At 45.7% G+C, this 18800-nt stretch overlaps 1 protein-coding gene across 2 annotated transcripts in view; it reads left to right on the top strand.

Annotated features, from left to right (window-relative positions):
* The window catches only part of CAMSAP2 (calmodulin regulated spectrin associated protein family member 2), a 95915-nt gene that overhangs the window by 9376 nt on the left and 67739 nt on the right, over positions 1–18800 (top strand). For both annotated transcript variants that reach the window (XM_043484556.1, XM_043484557.1), the window contains exon 2: positions 14594–14853. In XM_043484556.1, the coding sequence (XP_043340491.1) occupies positions 14594–14853 (260 nt within the window). The remainder of the gene's footprint in view (positions 1–14593; positions 14854–18800) is intronic.

Genomic DNA, 18800 nt, shown 5'->3' with positions numbered 1-18800 from the left:
ATTGTTTCCTTATTTTCTCTTTCTGTTTTCTCATTGTTAGTGTATAGGAATGCAAGGATTTCTGTGTGTTAATTTTATATCCTGCAACTTTACTATATTCATTGATTAGCTCTAGTAATTTTCTGGTAGAGTCTTTAGGGTTTTCTATGTAGAGGATCATGTCATCGGCAAACAGTGAGAGTTTCACTTCTTCTTTTCCTATCTGGATTCCTTTTACTTCTTTTTCTGCTCTGATTGCTGTGGCCAAAACTTCCAACACTATGTTGAATAGTAGTGGTGAGAGTGGGCACCCTTGTCTTGTTCCTGATTTCAGGGGAAATGCTTTCAATTTTTCACCATTGAGGGTGATGCTTGCTGTGGGTTTGTCATATATAGCTTTTTATTATGTTGAGGTATGTTCCTTCTATTCCTGCTTTCTAGAGAGTTTTTATCATAAATGGATGTTGAATTTTGTCAAAGGCTTTTCCTGCATCTATTGAGATAATCATATGGTTTTTATCTTTCAATTTGTTAATGTGGTGTATTACATTGATTGATTTGCGGATATTAAAGAATCCTTGCATTCCTGGGATAAAGCCCACTTGGTCATGGTGTATGATTTTTTTAATATGTTGTTGGATTCTGTTTGCTAGAATTTTGTTAAGGATTTTTGCATCTATGTTCATCAGTGATATTGGCCTGTAGTTTTCTTTTTTTTGTGGCATCTTTGTCTGGTTTTGGAATTAGGGTGATGGTGGCCTCATAGAAGGAGTTTGGAAGCTTACCTTCATCTGCAATTTTCTGGAAGAGTTTGAGTAAGATAGGTGTTAGCTCTTCTCTAAATTTTTGGTAGAATTCAGCTGTGAAGCCATCTGGTCCTGGGCTTTTGTTTGCTGGAAGATTTTTGATTACAGTTTCGATTTCCTTGCTTGTGATGGGTCTGTTAAGATCTTCTATTTCTTCCTGGTTCAGTTTTGGAAAGTTATACTTTTCTAAGAATTTGTCCATTTCATCCAAGTTGTCCATTTTATTGGCATAGAGCTGCTGGTAGTAGTCTCTTATGATCCTTTGTATTTCAGTGTTGTCTGTTGTGATCTCTCCATTTTCATTTCTAATTTTGTTAATTTGGTTCTTCTCTCTTTGTTTCTTAATGAGTCTTGCTAATGGTTTGTCAATTTTGTTTATTTTTTCAAAAAACCAGCTTTTAGCTTTGTTGATTTTTGCTATGGTCTCTTTAGTTTCTTTTGCATTTATTTCTGCCCTGATTTTTAAGATTTCTTTCCTTCTGCTAACCCTGGGGTTCTTCATTTCTTCCTTCTCTAATTGCTTTAGGTGTAGAGTTAGGTTATTTATTTGGCTTTTTTCTTGTTTCTTGATGTGAGCCTGTAATGCTATGAACCTTCCCCTTAGCACTGCTTTTACAGTGTCCCATAGGTTTTGGGTTGTTGTGTTTTCATTTTCATTCATTTCTATACATATTTGATTTCTTTTTTGATTTCTTCTATGATTTGTTGGTTATTCAGAAGCGTGTTATTTAGCCTCCATATGTTTGAATTTTTAACAATTTTTTTCCTGTAATTGAGATCTAATCTTACTGCACTGTGGTCAGAAAAGATGACTGGAATGATTTCAATTTTTTTGAATTTTCCAAGACCAGATTTATGGCCCAGGATGTGATCTATTCTGGAGAAGGTTCCGTGTGCACTTGAGAAAAAGGTGAAGTTGATTGTTTTGGGGTGAAATGTCCTATAGATATCAATTAGGTCTAGCTGGTCCATTGTGTCATTAAGGTTTGTGTTTCCTTGTTAATTTTCTGTTTAGTTGATCTATCCATAGTTGTGAGTGGGGTATTAAAGTCTCCCGCTATTATTGTGTTACTATTAATTTCCTCTTTCATACTCGTTAGTGTTTGCCGTACATATTGCGGTGCTCCTATGTTGGGTGCATATATATTTATAATTGTTATATCTTCTTCTTGTATTGATCCTTTGATCATTATGTAGTGTCCTTCTTTGTCTCTTTTCACATCCTTTATTTGAAAGTCTATTTTATCTGATATGAGTATTGCGACTCCTGCTTTCTTTTGGTCTCCGTTTGCGTGAAATATTTTTTTCCAGCCTCCAGGGCCCTTTCATGTCCCACACAGGCCAGGGCCCTTCCCAGCATCACAGAAAGTGCTCCGCTCTTCTCTTAAACCCTTCTTTCTTTTTAAACAGACAAAGCTGCTCAAAGATAGGAGATCTCAGATACATACATCAACAGTAAGCTTCCATGTACTCTTTACCCAACCTCCACAGTCAATAGCTCATGGCCAGCCTTGATTTATCTGTCCGCTTGCCCGTTATTTGAAGCACATCCCTGCCATCCAGTCATTTCATCAATAAATATACGAGTGTCTCCAAAGTCCGGGACTCCCTTTCTTTTTTGTTGGCGTTTCGTCACTTGGCAGTGTTGTCTTGGTTCCTGCTGTACCCGAGTGCTGAGTGGAGACCTGTGCTCGCAGCAGGTCTCAGCGGCTCCCTGTTTCAGGCAGTGTGAACAGTGTGTACATGTCCATCCCAGTCCCCCAGTTCATCCCGCCCCTCCCCTCCCCTCCTTAGTGTCCTGGTGTTTGTCTCTATGTCTGTGTCTGTGTTTCTGTTTGCAGATAGGTTCATCTGTACCATTTTTCTAGATTCCACATATATGCGTTACAGTACAATGTTTTTCTCTTTCTGACTTACTTCACTCTGTGTGATGGTCTCTAGGTCCATCCATGTCTCTGCAAAGACTCAGTTTCTTTCCTTTCTGTGGCTGAGTAATACTCCATGGGATATACGTGCCACATCTTCTTAACCCATTCCTCTGTCGGTGGACACCTAGGTTGCTTCCGTGTCTTGGCCATTGTGAATAGTGCTGCCATGAACATTGGGGTGTATGTAGCTTCTGTTATGGAGGGGCTCTCTTTTTAAGTGTAACTGGAGTCCTGCCATCATCACACCACTCTACCTCACCACTCATGTTTTCACTTCCATTGTCTTCCAGTTCATTTGTTCCAGTCAGTATCAAATAGGGCCATGTTTGCAATTTGTTCTCTCTCTCTCTCTTCCCCTTTTTTTTTTTTTTTTTGGCCCCCTGTGTTTCTTATATACTGACAGCTAAATTTAGAGAATTAAATGGATTCATGTTTGATTTTTTTTTTTTTGCATACTTCATAGATTTGTGTACTTCCACCAGGAGGCACTTAATATCTCATTATTTCTCTTTCTGTCATGACTTCTTCATTTGTTACTTGGAATATTGTTCCCTGAATTAAGTGTCTGGGTACCCTGGGGGGGAAATTTCCTCAATGAACCCTAGTCTCCAGGTGCACTGCCAGGCACCCACCCCAAAGGTCGTGGAGCAGAAAAGCTCACAAACTAGATCAGAGTGCTTATATCACATGGTTTGTTAAATCAGTTTACAGTGAGAAGCGAGGGGAAAGGTGGGGTGGGTTGACACATGTAGGACAGAGTGGATCCCCTGTCCTCCGTCCTGAGCTTTGTCCATCGCTTTCTGCTATACCAGCCTCACCTATGGATGGTGTGGTCACACCAGTCAGAGCTGAGGTTGGAACAAGGAGGCCCACAGTGACACAGGCCACATGCTCGCTCCATCAGGGACGCAAGGGACAGCATGCCTGCTACAGCTTCCCCACGCGTCAGGCATGTCAGGAAGCCTAATGAATCGGTATGGGTCTCATGCTTCTAGGGCAGAGGACGCACAGGCCAGAGTGAGTGTCACCAGTGGGTGGCTCACTTAAGCATTCAGACTGTGAAGTGTTCATGTATATGTAGTGTTCATTGCCTGTTGTTTGTTTAGTCTCATGCATATTTAATGTATCATAAATATATTTATGGAATTCCAGCTGAGCTATTTAAAATCCTAAAAGATGATGCTGTTAAAGTACTGCACTGAGTATGTCAGCAAATTTGGAAAACCCTTCAGTGGCCATAGGACTGGAGAAGGTCAGTTTTCATTTCAGTCCCAAAGAAGGGCAATGCCAAAGAATGTTCATATGATAGTACAGTTGCGCTCCTTTCACATGCTAGCACACTCAAAATCCTTCAAGCTAGGCTTCAGCAGTACCTGAGCCAAGAACTTCAAAATGTACAAGCTGGATTTAGAAAAGGCAGAGGAACCAGAGATCAAATTGGCAACATCCGTTGGATCATGGAGAAAGCAAGGGCGTTCCAGAAAAACATGCTTCATTGAAAATTCTTTAAGAGTTGGGAACACCAGACCACCTTACCTGCCTCCTGAGAAACCTGTATGTGGATCAAGAAGCAACAGTTAGAACCAGACATGGAACAACTCACTGGTTCCAAATTGGGAAAGGAGTACGTAAAGGCTGTATGTTGTCACACTGCTTATTTAACTTATATGCAGAGTACATCATGCAAAATGCCAGGCTGGATGAATCATGAGCTGAAATCAAGATTTCTGGGAGAAATATCAAAAACGTCAGATATGCAGATGATACCACCTTAATGGCAGAAAGCGAAGAGGAGCTAAAGACCCTCTTGATGAGGGTGAAAGAGGAGAGTGAGAAAGCTGGCTTAAAACTCAACATTTAAAAAACTAAGATCATGGCATATGGTCCCATCCCTTCATAGCAAATAGAAGAGGAAAAACTAGAAACAGTGACAGACTTTATTTTCTTGGACTTCAAAATCACTGTGGATGGTGACTGCAGCTATGAAATTAAAAGACACTTGCTCCTTGGAAGAGAAGCTATGACAAACCTAGACAGCATATTAAAAAGCAGAGACATCACTTTGCTGACCAAGATCTGTATACTTCAAAGCTATAGTTTTTGCAGTAGTCATGTACAGATGTGAGAGTTGGACTGTAAAGAAGGCTTAGCACCGAAGAATTGATGCTTTTGAACTGTGGTGTTGGAGAAGACTCTTTTTTTTTTTGAGAAGACTCTTGAGAGTCCCTTCAACAGCAAGGAGATCAAACCAGTCAATCCTAAAGGAAATCAGTCCTGAATATTCATTAGAAGGGCTGATGCTAAAGCTGAAGCTGTAATACTTTGGCCACCTGATGCAAAGAGCTGACTCATTAGAACAGACCCTCATGCTGGAAAAAAGTGAAGACATAAGAGGGCAGCAGAGGGATGAGATGGTTGGATGGCATCCCTGACTCGATGGTCATGAATTTGAGCAAACTGTGGGAGGTAGTGAAGGACAGGGATGCCTGGTGTGCTGTAGTCCACAGGGTCGGAAAGCATCGGACACGCCTGAGCGACTGAACAACAACATTGCCTTTCTATGTTTAATGTACCTATGCTGCTCACCACTTACCTTTACGTGATACATTCCTTGAGTTCTGTAGATGGCTAACAGACTTTTTATTTCCTAGTAGTTACCTATACTTCAAATATCTTTAAAGTTTTCACATCTATTTTACAAACGTATGCATTTTTTTAGTAGAACTGAATAGCCTTTAAAGTAAAAGTACATTTTCTAAGGTACAGGAAGGGCAGGATAACTGATCTGTTCTTTCCCTTTACTGAGGGGAAATTGGACCAAAGTGATGGGTCAGTGGCCCACGAGAATCTGGAAGGGCGTGAAGAGTAGGGAGAAGGAGCACTTTGAGCAGTGGTGACCGGGGTGTCAGAGGCTGTGCAGGGGACGGGAGCGTGGTCCCGAGGCTGCCTGGCTGGTGGGGGCATTGCGCCATCCAGGGATGCAGGCAGGCCTGGGCCACTTCCCTGTGGGTCAGAGGAAGGCTCTGAGTCCTTGAAAAAGTTGGACGTCATCGAGAACCCTGAGGCTGGGTGTGGTGGGTAGCTCGGTCAGGTGTGCCCGAGGGAGTAGGCACAGTAGAGAACAGTTTGGAACAGGGCGAGGGTCAACACTGCAGAGACAGATGTAGGAGAGAACTGATGCTGAGTCCTGAAAAATGGATGCTTTCGAACTGTGATGTTGTAGTTCAGATGAAAAGTCCTGAGAGCGGGACTGGGAGGTGTGCGTTGAGACTGAGAAGGCAGGGCTTTGGGTTGGGTGTGGCGATGGGTTTGGTCTGGGGCTTGAGGGGTGGGGAGGCGGCAGTGAGGACTCCCAGGCCCCAGGCTTGTGCACCTGGATGGTGCTGTGGAACTTTGATGTAAGGAACACTGGGAGAAGATTGATTTGGGGTGTTTTGAGGTTTCATGACTCTTCTCAGCATAATTTCAAATGTCTAAAGGTAGAACGAGGAGCTCCTGAATACCCTTCACCCAGAGTTATCAGTTGTTGACATTCTGTCCCTTTTGTTCTATGATTCTTTCCCTTTCCCTGGCACAAGTGTGTGTGTGTGTATATACATATCTAATATTTTGTGAACTGTTTGAGAATGAATTAGAGACACTGTGTCCTCTACCCCTAAATGCTTCAGGCTGTCTCCTAAGATGAGCGATAAGTCTCTGATAATCTGAAAATTTTAAGAACTGGATAATTGAGCGTGATGTTATATTATCTGATTCCGCGTTCAGCTTTGCCATTGTCTTAGTGCCCCTTGTTGGTACTTTTTCCTCTTCGCAGAGCCACCCAGGACCATGCACCACGTGTAACTGGCTTGTCTCTGTCGGCTCTGTAAGCTAGGACGGCTTTTCAGCCTTGTCGTCACGGTGCTGACGTGGGGAGGTCTGCGCACCCCGCCGCATGCGGGGTTGGGCGTTGGGCCCCTGCCTCGGGTGCTGTCTCTCTGCCCTGTGCCGCCGGCAGGAGCAGGCTGGTCCCCACAGGGCCGTCCCCGCCCCCTGGTCCCCTGCCCTCCATGACGGGGTCTGGCTGCTGTCAGTGTCCCAGCAGGAACCCCTAGGTAGTAAGAAGAACCAGTACACAGACCCCTGCCCCGGACAGGAGGCGATGGAGACCCGGGAGCTCAGACGCTTCCCAGCGCCCCTCCTGGTACCTGCTGCTAGCCCGGCGTCTTTGGCTTTCTTCCCTCTTGTCCTCTGACATTACTCTCTTGCCCCTCCCTCCCTCCCCGCTCCCCCCCCCAACCCCTTGTACCTTTTCTCACCTTGGTGCCCCCTGCCTGCCTTCCTGGGGGCCTGGGCCGAGACACCCAGGAGGACCCGAGGGGAACCACCGGCAGCCAGGCCGCCCCACCCTCTGTCCCCCGCCCTCTGGTCCTGACCCCCTCTCACACAGTGAGGCTGGGGGCGGGGAGACGTGGCAGGCCCAGGTCTCAGCACCCGGGAACGCCTGAGGCTTCAGTGTCCGTTTGTTTCCTTTATTAAAATGTGTTTTTATCCCAGAAAAATAGTAGGCCACTTATTTTACAGAAGGTCCCTCGATTTGGGTCTGTCGAACATGTCTTCATGATAGAGTCAAGTCACGCTGATAGGGCAGGATGACCACAGAAGGGGCGCTGTGTTTCCGGTGGGTCGTGTCGGAGGCACACGGTGTGCGCTCAGTTGCTGAGGTGGACTTTAATCTCTCTCTTTAAAAAAAAAAGCGGTTTATTTAGTTTTGATCGTGCTGGGTCTTTGTTGCGGCCTGTGGGCGCCCCAGCCGTGGTGCTTCTCTCGTGGAGCGCGGGCTCTCGCTGCACGAGCTTCCGTGGCTGCCGCACGCCGGCTCAGGGGCTGTGTCTCGAGGGCCCTGGAGCACGCAGGCTTCAGGAGTGGTGGTGCAGGGCTTCGTTGTTCCTCCTCAGCGTGTGGGATCTTCCCAGACCAGGGATCGAACCCATGTCCCCTGCATTGGCAGCTGGGTCCTTATCCACTGTGCCACCAGGCAAGTCCAGACTTTGATCTCTTGCTTTAGGTGGTATCTACTACTTTTCTCCACTATGAAGTTATCATTTTCCATTTTTAATTAAGAAGCAGTTTGCAGGGAGATAATTTGAAACATCCTGTTCATCAAACTTTGGCCTGCCGACTTAGCACCCACAATGATTCTTGCTTGAGTCAGTTATTGCCCTGTTCACTATATCCCATTTTTGGTATTCTGCTATGAGGAAGAGTTTTCCCTTCTTTTTCTTTCACATATTCATTTAATTGCTTACATCAGGATGGACATTCTTGTTTATTCAAGTGGGTTATAATCACTTGTTGTCATTATTTATTTGATGTCCAGATTGTCTCAGGTTTGGCTGGTTGGAATATCCTTCCAGCTGAGTCCTGCGAGCTTCTGACACGGTCCCCTCGTTTGCTGGCTCTGAGCCTTCTTGGCATGCACGCACACACACGCACGCATTTGTAGCTGAGCATGTACTTTGCTGTTCCAGCTCTGGAGGAAGCAGCCATTTCTTAAGGAGTTCCGGTTGCTTTCGTGGGAGGGTCTTAGAGACCAGGATGGAGGTGCGCTCTTGCTGCTGCTGGGGTTCAGCAGACGTGACCTGTGGCTCCGGCGCTCTGTGGCTGTCACAGGTGCGTGCCACTTGCCGTGTGCTCATGCTGACACTTCCCACCCGAGGCCGGCTCCACGGAGCTCGCCCTCACCTTCGCCTCGCCCTGTGCGTTACCACCCCTGTCGCCCAGGAACCTGGCTCTGGTCTTGGGGTTGAGGTTTCCCTGCATCCTGGAGGCTGGTGAGGATCTGCAGCTCAGAAGAGGCCCTTGCGTCTCTCAGGGCGGCGGGAGGGGTGGAGTGGGGACTTCACACCTGAGGTGTGGTGTGGAGGGACGGGGAGGCCCTGCCTGAGCTGTGCTCCAGGCGCCCTTCTGGGTGCTGATGCCGAGGATGGGGAAGGGCCCACTCTCCTGGAGGCTGCCGTGCGGGGGGAATAGCAGACCCGGATATCGTGGGCCAGCAGTCATGAGAACAGGATGGGAAGGGGGGTCTGGGGCTCCCGCGGGAGGAGGATGAGGGCCAACTGGGCAGCTTGGAGCCCAGAGACTCGTCTGCGGCGCGCTGGCCTGGCCCAGAGGGGCGGAGGTTGGGGTCCAGAGCTGGGGAGGCAGACACATGACACATGTGGGCAGCGGGGGGTGGCCTGAACTTGGGGAGGGGATGCCTGCACTCAGGGGACCCCATCAAGTAAGACAGGGCTTCAGGGCGCCAGCCTTCCCCGCTCTGCCATGCTGCCTCCTGCTGCTGGTGGACTAGGCTACCTGAAGACGACTCAGGTTTTGAGAGGGAATGCCGCTGCAGAAGTCAGGTGGCCTAGAGGGAATTCTCAGGGCTTTCAAAGCAGATAGGAGGAGTAAATTGGGGTTGCTAGTGCAGAATCTGGGACTTGAGGGGAAATTTGAAATCTGTGTATATCTTTAGAACAAGGCCAATGACGAAACTTTTACAAAGTAACGTTTTCAACCATCAGACATCCATTGTGCGCTCCTGTGGGTCAGGCACAGAGCCTCTGGGGTGAGGGGTGGGAATAAGAGACCTCGGCCTGGGTGAGCACCTCCTTGTCAGCTATGGGCTTAGCAACTGTTCGTCATTCTGATAGGCAGGCTCTTTGTAACTTAATCTTTGATCACTGGTACTAGGATTTTTTTTTTTTAATGTTACTGACCATTTTTGTGTCTTTTGCTTAATTTAGAGTTCAAGGTCTAGGGTTTACTTTCACTTGGAGTTTTTGATACTCACAAATTCTGTCTTAGTAATTAATTGTCTTAGACGCAATTTTTAGATTTGGAAATTAACGCAGCATTCCCCTGGCTGAGTAGTGACATTTCTGAAATGCATTCCCCTCATACCCCCCAACCAGTCACTGTTTAAGGAAATTTGAGTTTTTTGCTGGTGTATGGATGCAACTGTTACTAGTACTAACTCAGCTTCTTAGAAAAGGGCCTTGAACAGGACTGTTCTGTGCTCTCTGCCTGTGCCCAAGCCTTTCAGGTGATTGTGAATTTCAAAGCTTTGCTCTAGCCAGGATTTATTTATAATAACATGAGTATGGTAGGTTCTTGCTTAAGTCCTGGTACACAAGAAAAACTTGTCTTTTCCCCTTTGCAATTCTGGGAGTGGAGTTTCAGTTTTCTGAAGTATTAATTTCTTATCTTCTTATACTCTGGAGATGAGGGGGAGGGTGAAACTTCTTATCTTTGATTTTGCCTATTTATTTTCTAATATGCGGTTTCAGTTCATTTGTTTTAAAATGTGATACAACTCCAAACTGTTTTTTTTAAAGAATGACAGTTTTGTACTGCTTGCAAAATGATAGACATTTTTGAAGTTGTCTTTTCAGCATATGCAGTTCTTGAAGTCTTGTTCTTAAAAGTGACCTCCTTTACAATACTCAGTATGCAGTTTTGCGTTCTTTAGGGATGGAATGATCTGTTTTTGTCATATTCTTAAAACATTCTGAGACTCGCTATGGCTCCTTTCCCTTCTCCTTGCATTGAAATCTTTTTGAAACTTACACTTTCATAACTTAGACTTGTGGGTACATCATAGCACAATGAAAATAGCCCCTAAGCTGTCCTCTTCCACCTTCCAGTTTGGTGATCCTGGCAGACCATCGTTATTTTTGAATCTGTTTAGCTACATGGTTTAGGGTTAAGATTCCGTATTTATCAGCTGTGTACCTTTAGCACACTACCTTTCTTGAATTTCTTATATGTAAAATAAGGACAAGAGGATTGTTCGTATTTAAAGACAATGCATGTTTATGACAGTGCTTGCACGTAACAGCCCTTTTTGAGTATTAACACATTCCTGATATTTATCTGTGTATTGTCTGATTTGACAGTTTCACCGAGTTGTAATAAAGCTCATGGGTGGGGAAGGATGTAAATGTAGTATGTAAATGTAAACGGATGTACAGGTGTGGTGGGGAAGTTTGTAAACAGATGGTGAGCAGTCAGTTTGCACAACTGGTGTTTAGGTACCAAGTTACCTGTATTAATCACTTTTCACTGTTGAAAGGAAAAAAATCTATCATGTATACATTTTATAATAATCTTAAAATCAAATGATTTCCCTTTTAAATTTGTTCTACTAGTAGCTTCCGTTTAGTTCCTGGGATACAAGAATGTAAATGAACACTGACCCTGCATTCCGTAGTTTATGACGAAGCTTACCATCACTCTGCGGAGTCTGTCAGGTTTAAGGCTGGCTCACCGCTGGTTAGTGCGGCTCTGAAGGAAAGGAAAGAGTTTTCAGTTATTAAATGAGGATGATATTTTTAGATGTCTCCAAAGTCCCAAATTGGTGCATCTACTCTTGACCTCTTTCCACAGTCCAGTATCCCCAGTTGCCTTTCTGGTATTTCCACTTGGGTATTTTTGCTGTTGTTCCAAACTCAGCGTGTCTGGAGCTAAGGTCACGGATGCTTCAGAAGGAAGCAGGAAACCTGCTTCCTCTGGTTTCCCTTCCTCTGTCAAGTGATGCGCCTCTTTCCCTGATCATCTCTGGGTGCCGTCTGACCCCTTCTCTCTGCTTTGTGCCTGGACCCTGGGGGTTTGTCCCTGTCCTTCCCTTCCTGTTGGTGTCGCTGCCCTGCCTCCTTCCCACGTCATTTCCTAGTCTCTGCAACCTTCTGTCTCTGATTTTTATCACCATCAGTGTTGAATACTAGATTAACTGTCCCCAGACATCAGTCGTAATGGGTCACTTTCCTCCTATACAACTGTCGGCAGTTCCTTGTTCAGTTCAGTCACTCAGTCGTGTCTGACTCTCTGCGACCCCATAGACTGCAGCACGCCAGGCCTCCCTGTCCATCACCAACTCCCAGAGTTTACTCAAACTCATGTCCATTGAGTCAATGATGCCATCAACCATCTCATCCTCTGTCATCCCCTTCTCCTCCCGCCTTCGATTTTTCCCAGCATCATGGTCTTTTCCAATGAGTCAGTTCTTTGCATCAGGAGGCCAAAGTATTTGAGTTTCAGCTTCAGCATCAGTCCTTCCAATGAATATTCAAGACTGATTTCCTTTAGGACAGATTGGTTGGATCTCCTTGCAGTCCAAGGGACTGCAAGTCCAAGAAGCCTCAAGAAGTCCAAGTCTCAAGAGTCTTTTCCAACACCACAGTTCAAAAGCATCAATTCTTTGGCACTCAGCTTTCTCTATAGTCCAATTCTCACATCCATACATGACTACTGGAAAAACCATAGCTTTGACTAGACGGACCTTTGTTGGCAGAGTAATGTCTCTGCTTTTTAATGTGCTGTCTAGGTTGGTCATAACTTTCCTTCCAAGGAGCAAGCATTTTTTAATTTAATGGCTGCAGTCACCATCTGTAGTGATTTTGGAGCCCAAAAAAGTAAAGTCTGACACTGTTTCTACTGTTTCTCCATCTATTTGCCATGAAGTGATGGGACCAGATGCCACGATCTTAGTTTACTGCATGTTGAGTTTTAAGCCAACTATTTCATTCTCCTCTTTCACTTTCATCAAGAGGCTCTTTAGTTCTTCTTCACTTTCTGCCATAAGGGTGGTGTCATCTGCATATCTGAGGTTATTGATATTTCTCCTGGCAATCTTGATTCCAGCTTGTGCTTCATCCAGCCCAGCATTTCTCATGATGTACTCTGCATATAAATTAAATAAGCAGGGTGACAATATACAGTCTTGACGTACTCCTTTTCCTATTTGGAACCAGTCTTGTTCTATGTGCAGTTCTAACTGTTGCTTCCTGACTTGCATACAGATTTCTCAAGAGGCAGGTCAGGTGATCTGGTATTTCCCCTCTCTTTAAGAATTTTCCTCAGTTTGTTATGATCCACACAGTCAGAGGCTTTGGCATAGTCATTAAAGCAGAAAAAGATGTTTTTCTGGAACTCTCTGGCTTTTTCGATGATCCAGCATATGTTGGCAATTTGATCTCTGGTTCCTCTGCCTTTTCTAAAACCAGCTTGAACATCTGGAAGTTCATGGTTCACGTACTGTTGAAGCCTGGCTTGGAGAATTTGGAGCATTACTAACGTGTGAGATGAATGCAATTGTGCGGTAGTTTGAGTATTCTTTGGCATTGCCTTTCTTAGGGATTGGAATGAAAACTGCCCTTTTCCAGTCCTGTGGCCACTGCTGAGTTTTCCAAATTTGCTGGCATATTGAGTGCAGCACTTTCACAGAATCATCTTTCAGGATTTGAAATAGCTCAATTGGAATTCCATCACCACCACTAGATTTGTTCGTAATGATGCTTCCTAAGGTCCACTTGCCTTCACATTCCAGGATGTCTGGCTCTAGGTGAGTCATCATACCATCAGGATTATCTGGGTCAGGGAGATCTTTTCTTTACAGTTCCTCTGTGTAGTCTTGCCACCTCTTCTTAATATCTTCTGCTTCTGTTAGGTCCATACCATTTCTGTCCTCCTGCTGAAACCCTTTATCCGCCTGAGCTGTTGGGTCTACTCTCTTCCTCTTCTCTCTGCCCCTTCCTGTTTAGAGACCCTCTTTACCCCCTCTGATTGCAGTTTCTGCTTGCTCTTCCCCTCCTGTTTTTCTGGATGCAGTTGGGTCAGCCTACCGTGGTGCTTACTGCTTTGAACTTGAAGCACACACTTGGTTTCTTTCATTTTGTGCTGGGTTGTTTGTTGCTTACTGTTGACTCCAGTTTCCAAATTGACAAACTTGACTTGTCTAGACTATTTGTAGATTATTAAGTCCTTGGGTATTGGGATTATTTCTAAATCCTTGAATTCCCCAGAACCCATACTGGTATATAAAATGAACGTGCAGTAATTATAATACTATTATTTGATGGAAATGTTTTTCTAAATGAGTGGACTTTTCAAAAGCTTTAAGGTAAAATTGCTACAGAGTGTATAAATATTTGTGAATATGCTCTTTGGACTTCTGTCTGTGCTGTGACATTACTGAGCTTACACTAAAGCTGCCTCTTCAGGAAGCTCCTGAAATTGGTGGTGGGTGGCCGTGAGCCCTGGCTCTCTGGAGAAGGCAGACGAGGCCTGGCTGGTGGCTGCCTGGGTTCTGTGACTGGAGCTCCACATGGGCCTCCTGCTCAGATGCCTGCCTTTCCTCAGGGGTCCGACGCTCATTCTCGCCGGGCCTTCTTCCTGGGGCATGGCCTGGCCTCCAGAGAGATGCTCAGAGACTGGTCCCATTGCTCAGCTGCCTGTCCATCTCCCTGGGACAGATCAGTCAGACTTCCAGGAGGGTTTCGGTGGGGTCGGACGGGGGTGGTCAGTGGGAGGTGTAGTGACCGGGTCTTCTGGTGCTCGGGGTGTCTGAGGGTGATTCCCCCTGAGCCTTAGCTGTAACTGCCCCTCAACAGGCCAAGCAGGGGGGAGAGGCCAGCGGACAGCGGGCGGTGCGCAGACGATGTCACACTCTCAGGTGTCGAGGCCTGGGTCCCTGAAACGGCTGTTACACTGCCTTTCCTGGTTGGCCGCTTGAATGGGAGGGGATTCACTGAGATGGGTTTTTCGGACCCTGCACTCATCCTGCGTGTCCGAGCGTGCATGTGGGAGCGCTTTCCCCCAAGTCACCGGGCTCAGCAGCCATGTCTCCATGATGCTTGGCAGTGGCTTTTCGTCATGTACTCGGACAGCATCTTCCGTGAAGGAAAGTTCTCTCTCTTTCTCATTCCAGATTGTCTGCCATGGTCAAATAAACCATCTTTTCAGTTAAAGGGTTATTGTTGTTTCTAAAGGAAATCTTTTATGACATAAATGATACTGTTAAATAAACTGTGTTTCTTTTATGCAAATCCTGTAAGAACATCTTCCCCTTAATCTCTGTAGAGAATGTGCCCGAGGAGCTCCGAGAGCCGTTCTACACGGACCAGTATGACCAGGAGCACATCAAGCCGCCCGTGGTCGGCCTGCTGCTCTCCGCCGAGCTGTACTGCCGCGCCGGGAGCCTCATCCTCAGGAGCGACGCCGCGAAGCCCCTGTTGGGTCACGACGCCGTCATCCAGGCCTTAGCTCAGAAGGGCCTCTATGTCACCGACCAAGAAAAGCTGGTGACAGAGCGAGACCTCCACAAGAAGCCCATCCAGATGGTGAGTCTTCTGTGCCCACAATGGTGGTGTTTGACGCGCGTGCTTTTTTTTTCCATTTTTTTATTTTTATTAGCTGGAGGCTAATTACTTTACAATATTGTAGTAGTTTTTGCCATACATTGACATGAATCAGCCATGGATTTACATGTGCTCCCCATCCCGATCCCCCCTCCCGCCTCCCTCCCCACCCCACCCCTCTGGGTCTTCCCAGCGCACCAGCCCTGAGCACCTGTCTCATGCATCCAGCCTGGACTGGCGATCTGTTTCACCCTTGATAGTACACATGTTTCAATGCTGTGTGTGCTTCTGAGTGCGAATTGTGTTACACAGCTGAGGGACCTAGGTTTTACACTTGCACTGCCATCTCTGCCTGGAGTTTAAAAATTATCTTTTCCTCATAACCCTCATTTTCAAATGGAAATTTTTTTTTTAAGAATTGAGGTATGATTGGTTCACAGTGTTGCAGCTCAGGTGTGGGGCGGAGCGGCCTTAAGGAGGCTAACACAGTGTTTGGTGTACTCGGTGCCACTCCAATACCTGGGAGAAGCGATCACACAATTTCCAACTAAAGTGATTCCGCCCCCCCCCCCCCAATTTAAAAGCTTACTTTTTTCCATCCCAGAGACTCTAAGAGATGTAAAGGGCATCCTTGTCTTCTCCTTAGGAAAGAGGTGGGAGTTGTGAGTGTTCATCTATATGCTTGAATGACCTCTTGGTAGATTTCTGTGTGCTCGGTTTAACCGTGAACGCATTCTTGTGGAGAACACGCAGTGCAGGGCTGTGTGCTGGCCTGGGCCGAGCAGGCAGGCCCTTCCTCCCCACAGCTCCAGGGACACGCAAGTGCTGGGGTTCGCCGTGTCCTGCGTCAGTCTGTGGTACCGCTTGAACTCGAGTTTACAGAATCCTGGGCCTCGAGAATGGCATTAGAACAGTGACTCATTCGCACATTGGATTAGATCAGGCTCTTATGAGACTGGTTGTCTTCCTTGGAGGAGAGGAGAGAGGTATACGTAGGAGACTATGAAGTTATGAGATTGCAGAAGGATGAGTGAAAATTAGCTTACCAAATATAGCACTAGAAGAGGTGACTGACCTACCTTTGCTTTCTGCCTGTTTTCTCTTTAAAACAATCTATTATTACCTTTAAGAAATGGAGAATAACGTCTCGAGAAAATTTTAGTTAATGAAGTTAGTAATAGATTTATTAAACTGCAGAATCATTGAGGAAACAAAGAATGTTTCTTGTCAGATAGGAGATTTTGGCCTCCTGCTGACGGCTGCAGGTTCACCTCACAGTTCCCTCTGAGGTTTGCACACCTGTGTGGTGTGCGTATTCACTTTACGGTTCCCTCTGAGGTTTGCACACCTGTGTGGTGCCCGTGAGCAGCTTGCAGGTCCCAGGACTGAGCAGAACTCTGCTCAGGGGGCCCCGCAGTAGCTCACCGTCTGCTCTCTAGACTGGCCGCACTAGGTGGACACTCCTGCTCTGACTGCTTTTGCTCCCACTGCTCAGGCCAGGGGGTGGTTACAGAGCATGTCCACGATGCTGAGTCTGCGTCTGTGTTTGCCCAGTACCAGTTCTTTCAGGTGCCAGTGGTGCACGTCACACAGCCTGCTCATCCTCAGAGAAGGTTATCTATTTTACATCCTCTCTAATAAGGATGAAACAGACTTACCACACTATCTTCATTATTTTTCCTAGTGCAGCTTGTGTGTGTGAAGATACAGGTTTGGTAGACTACTCTTTGCATTCCCGTCAGGTTACTTTCACTCTGTATTTATCTTGCTATTAAATCTGACTCCAGGAATTGAGGGCTTCCCTGATAGCTCAGTTGGTAAAGAATCTGCCTGCATTGCAGGAGAAGCCAGTTTGATTCCTGGGTCAGAAAAGTCCGCTGGAGAAGGGATAGGCTACCCACTCCAGTATTCTTGGGATTCCCTTGTGGCTCAGCTGGTAAAGAATCCACCTGCAATGTCAGAGACCTGGGATCGATCCCTGGAGAAGGGAAAGGCTACCCAGTCCAGTATTCTGGCCTGGAGAGTTCCATGGACTATATAGTCCATGGGGTCAAAAAGAGTCGGACACGACTGAGCAACTTTCACTTCAGTTTCACTTTCCAGGAGCTGAGGTTTAAGGAACGTGATGTAAAGGGTATGGCCGCTGCCTCTCTGGGTCTGGCTTCTGTCTGTGGGCCTCAGACACTCTTGCTGGACTACATCATTTTCCCCCTTGCTGTGTCACACCTAATGATCTGTGTTTTAATTGTATACTTTCAGTTTTTCTTACAACTGGATTTAAGGTTTTCCACTTGCTATGAAGTTTTGACTGATGATATTGTACTATTACTATTTTTCTGAGACCTGTGTGAGAAAATTTCTCAAGAGTACTAGTAAAAACTTTGTTCTTAAGAAATCATTCTTTTTGGTTTTAGAGTAATAAGAATCAGTATCCTTCCTTGTCCTGCATTTCGAGAAGTGTAGTGAAAAATAGTCTGTTTAATTGCACTAGATATACTGACCCCCACCGCACCTCCCACTTCTAAATTATCTTGGTTTGGAGTCTTTTATTTCTGTATGCCACCTCTCAGCCTCTTGGGAAAAAATATGTAGTGGTAGCAGAAATGTCATTACAAGTATGAGGCAGGTTTGACTAAACAGATACTAGTTTGGGGGTGGGTGGGGATTGTGAAAGAAATGTCTTTTTTTTTTTTTTTTAAAGAAAAAGTGAGAACACCTGTTGGAGAATATATCCTTTCCATTAGAGTGCATTTAAAGACAGATTTTGAGAGTATACCCTTTAAAATATGTTCCTCTATATTTATGTCAATGGAAAAGTATTTTCAGGAATCGTGTATTTGAATAGCTCGGATGTATATTGGCTGTTCTTCAGCACACACTTGTAACCTGTAAGGTGGGCGGAGGGGCTGAACCTGTGACACAGCGTGCCTGTTACATGTCCACGAGTGGAACCCAGATGGAACGCGTGCACAGTCGCCCGGCGGAAGCGCAGGCTCCGAGACCTAACCATCAGTGCTCCAGTCGGCATTAAACCTATGGCGACTTGTGTGCCCTGGAACCACAGTATGTCCTAACCTGAAGCAGGCCATCTGTCGGATTATCTGTCCGCACAAGTACTAGTACGTAGGAGGACTTGGAGGTTGAGGGACTTGTAGCAAGTGGAGCCAGATGGGGCTTGTAGCTTTTGAACTTTCCTCTGCAGCAAAATGAAGTTGCATGTGTACTGCGTTTGCTGTCATCAGGTTGGGCTGGTGGATTTGACCCGTGTAATAAAATCTTAAATTCTATGAATTTCACAGCTGGAAAGAGCCTTAGAGATCAGAGCTGACCTGTGTGCAGTAGAAAACTTGCCAGTCAGGAGCAGCCTGGGGAACACAGTCCAGGGGACTTTGAACACAGACTCCCTGGCCCTCCAGGTAGAGCTGCTAGCATGGGGCCTTAGAAGAGGGTCGAGGCACCTCGAGGCATGCAGGATCCCCAACCAGGGATCGAATTCATGTCCCCTGCAGTGGAAGCATGGAGTCTTAACCTCTGGACCACCTGGAAAGTCCCTGGGACATGTATTTTTAAACAAGTGTTCAGAGTGACTTCTGTGATCAAGAATGTGATCTGAGAAATTTGATCTACTCCAGAGTCATTTCAAATATGTAATACTTAGAATTTAGAGGTTAACCAGTTTGGCTAGGGTAGCATTGTTATTTAGTAGCAAGACTAGAATTAGAATCTGAATGAGCTAAAACTGACTTTCTAATTTATAATGCTGTAATCTAAAGCAAATTTGAGCACTTAAATATTTGGATTCATGCTATGTAAACTGTAGACTGGTTATGAACCAAACTGTTGGTTGTAAATCAGCTTTCCAGTCATGTTTGTATATGTATGAAAAAGAGTTGATATTCATAAAGCTCTATTAAAGTAAATGTATATGT

Source organism: Cervus canadensis, chromosome 13 (assembly GCF_019320065.1).
Source record: "Cervus canadensis isolate Bull #8, Minnesota chromosome 13, ASM1932006v1, whole genome shotgun sequence".
Classification (NCBI taxonomy): Eukaryota; Metazoa; Chordata; class Mammalia; order Artiodactyla; family Cervidae; genus Cervus; species Cervus canadensis.
This window is presented reverse-complemented; position numbering and strand designations above follow the sequence as displayed.